The sequence below is a fragment of the Triticum dicoccoides genome, chromosome 4B, assembly GCF_002162155.2.
Source record: "Triticum dicoccoides isolate Atlit2015 ecotype Zavitan chromosome 4B, WEW_v2.0, whole genome shotgun sequence".
Taxonomy (NCBI): Eukaryota; Viridiplantae; Streptophyta; class Magnoliopsida; order Poales; family Poaceae; genus Triticum; species Triticum dicoccoides.
Window position 1 is genome coordinate 497,175,607 of NC_041387.1, and position 3,518 is coordinate 497,179,124.

The 3,518-nt window shown below is 39.6% G+C and overlaps 1 protein-coding gene across 2 annotated transcripts in view; it reads left to right on the forward strand.

Annotated features, from left to right (window-relative positions):
- LOC119291091 (DNA polymerase I-like) overlaps window positions 1-3,518 on the forward strand; it is an 8,999-nt gene that overhangs the window by 3,528 nt on the left and 1,953 nt on the right. The window contains exons 6-10 of one of the 2 annotated variants that reach the window (XM_037569806.1): window positions 722-778; window positions 1,946-2,073; window positions 2,158-2,226; window positions 2,564-2,649; window positions 2,757-2,866. In XM_037569806.1, coding sequence (XP_037425703.1) covers window positions 722-778; window positions 1,946-2,073; window positions 2,158-2,226; window positions 2,564-2,649; window positions 2,757-2,866 — 450 coding nt within the window. The remainder of the gene's footprint in view (window positions 1-721; window positions 779-1,945; window positions 2,074-2,157; window positions 2,227-2,563; window positions 2,650-2,756; window positions 2,867-3,518) is intronic. The other variant, XM_037569807.1, reaches the window with a different exon arrangement.

Here is a 3,518-nt window from a genome sequence, read left to right on the forward strand (position 1 = left end):
CTCTGCATATTAGGTTTGTCTGAAGTCAAACTCTTCAAAGTTTGACCAAGTCTATATAAAATATTATTAACAATCACATACTTACTTACTTACGAAGCCTTTGATCCCAAACAAGTTGGGGTAGGCTAGATATGAAACCCTTTCACGAGGACTTCCCAGGAGGTCACCCATCCTAGTACTACTCTCGCGCAAATGGGTTTCATACCCAAAAGACTGGCTAGTTTTTACGTTGGCTCGCCAAGCCTATCACAACCCTTAGATATGAAACTCTTTCACAAGGACTTCCCAAGAGGTCACCCATCCTAGTACTACTCTCGCTCAAATCGGTTTCATACCTATGGGACTGGCTAGTTTTTACGTTGGCTCGCCAAGCCTATCACAACCCTCCTCCTTTACCCGGGCTTGGGACCGGCTATGCCTAGAAGACATAGGCGGAGTTATTATTAACAATCACATAACAACACAAATATCATTAGATCCATTTTGGAATATATTTTCATATTATATTTATTAGGTATTATAGATGTTATTATTTTTTAATATAAATTTGGTCAAGCTTAGCAAATTTTGACTTCAGACAAATCTAAAACACAGAGTAAAAAGGACCGGAGGGAGTACTAGTTTGTGAAAAGAACCCCAATACCCTTGCTATGCGAATTCAGAGTAACACATCTCATTACAGTTCTTAGTTATAAAAAGGTGGCCAAACTTTTCTTTTCAGGAGTCCCATATGGTCATTATACGGCCATGCCATCCAAAGAATGTCACATGGCAAAAGGTAAGAGTAAGATAAACTCAAGTAACTTAATGGGGATCATGGGAGATGGTAATCTGAGGCTTCCTCATCTTGGTGCATCTCACTTTCTAGGCAGATCCAAATTTTTTTTCCTCAAAAGATGGCCTGGATCAAAACAGGCGTAAAACAATAAGAGTGATAAAATATGATTTGTAGAATACAATGTTTAAGGCTTCATCTCACAAATGCTAGTTTTTTCATTCTATAAGGAAGTGTTCTTGTTCTCTTTCAAATCCTCCTTTCTTTGCCCCGTTGGATTGAAAGAATCTTGTGGGATATCCATAGGAAGCACCATTTTGTTTGAAGGAATGAGCCCTCCAAAATTACTATGGATTTGCTTTCCTACACTCCAATTCTATATGATACTCCCTCCGTCCGGAAATACTTGTCATCAAAATGAATAAAAGGGGATGTATCTAGATGTATTTTAGTTCTAGATACATCTCCTTTTATCCATTTTCGTGACAAGTATTTTCGGACGGAGGGAGTAGCTAACAAGCGGTGACCCTCTTGGAAAATTTCCTTTGTGTCTATGACATGCACCCAGTGTCTTCAGAATTGCAGTGCTTTTCTTGTGGTGCCACCAAACAACTATTATTAATTGCTGTGTTCCCAATCTTTGTACTCCCTCCGTCCGCAAATACTTGTTGGAGAAATGAATAAAAATGGATGTATCTAGAACTAAAATACGTCTAGATACATCCATTTCTCCGACAAGTATTTCTGGACGGAGGGAGTAGGATCCAACATGACATGAAATTCTATTCCTGTATTTTTCTTATTCATGCACTTTACAAATCCTGCACATTTGTCCGAGGAGTCCAGTACGCATGACAGAACCTCATTTCTATGCTTCATGTGGTGTGTACATTTGGAAACTCTGGCTCATTTGTATTTGCTGCGGTCCTTCTGAAATCTGGACATGTGTTGTTTATTCTAGTCTTCTGGGCTGAAACAATTCAACTCTAGTCCATTTTTTCCCATTTTGCCCTCTTCTCTACTGATATATAGGTCTGCATTTATTAAAATAACACTAACTGAATTTAGGTTTGCGACATTTTTTGTTGTTGTTCTTAACAGTTATCTCCAATATTTTCTACTGATTTAGATCTATAGAAACATGATACTGTCTTTCTTGTGTTCTCCTAGGAATGACTTTTCGACATATGTTATATCCTGCTTATAAGAGCAATCGCACCTCAACACCAGACACCATTGTTCAGGGCATGCAATACTTGAAGGCATCTATCAAAGCAATGTCAATTAAAGTAATCGAGGTAAAAAGTAGCAGTTATATATTTGGTTTGAAGATGTTATTTGTTATCTTTTGATATCTGGGATTGTCAAAATTATCAATGTAGGTTCCAGGTGTCGAAGCTGATGATGCTATTGGTACACTAGCTGTCAACAGTGTGTCTGCAGGCTACAAGGTAAAAAATACTTCGTCATGAATCATTCCTCTAATACCTTGTTTTGTCATATGCACTGGATTCTTTTTTGGAACGTTGACTGGATTTCCGGTAACAATGGAATAATAAACAATTGTTCCTACCACTTTTACTTGGAAAGTGATGCAACTAGACAATGGCTGGAGTTAAGGGCAATCTCAGCATTTCTTGGCTTTTGTACCAACAGTGCAAGAAGTGAAATTAGCTGATATAAATTTGATATTGCTAAAGTCTGATGGATCCGATATCTTCTTGTGTACTCTGGTTGTTATCTATTGCTAACGTCTTTCTTTTTCAATATGCCTGGCCTCTTTTGAAGGTCCGTGTTGTCTCCCCTGATAAAGATTTCTTCCAAATTTTATCACCTTCTCTACGTTTGCTGAGGATTTCTCCACGTGGTTCTGGGTCAGTGTGATTGTTTTTTACCTTCTGAAAGTGTCGCTGGAAATGTCTAAATAGTTCATTTTCATGATTTTAACATACTGGAGGTTTCATTTTTTCTGAACAAACAGGATGGTTTCATTTGGAGTCGAAGATTTCGTGAAGAGATATGGAGCATTAAAGCCATCACAGTTTGTTGATGTTGTTGCACTTTCAGGCGACAAAGCTGATAATATACCAGGTATTGTTTCTGTTGCTGTTGTATCTTGTACCATTTTAGTTAGGGGTCAACAAAACTTGTTTCTGGTGGGTTGGCATAACAAGCCGGCCCAACTGTATATGAAAGCATGGATCTCTTTCTACCTTACAAACGCATCAAAAACTTGAGTACGGAGAGAAAAAAACAGGCAGAAACTTCCTAATTTAGGCAGTTGGTTAAGTGTGTTGCATGCGTTAGACGGTTTCTGGAATGTTTGGCCTGTGGGTGAGGTGGCTGCTTTTGGTAGCCAAGTTAGCCTGAGACATGTCGTTGTGATGTTGTCACCCTTCTCCTTGCAACCAAAGAAAGCAAGAAGTGCGCCCTACATTGGAGTCCATGGCTGCGACGATGCTCCACAAGCCGCCTGAGCAAACTGCCTCCAGTCCGCTCTGCCTCTACCTTGCAGCTGCACCATTTGTCTCCAAACTCTTTCCGCTTCTCATGGCCCCAAAACTGGCTCGCCGCTTTGTGCCCCCAAGTATACAACTGCAGTGGGCTCTCCGCTCTTCTTTTCTATCCAGTGCTTTCAAGCCTTGCAAACTCTACACCGATAAGATGTACTGCAATTTGATTGCACTTCTACAGCAAACACATTTATGAACCCACTGTATGTGTAATGAACCCTAGTAAGTTT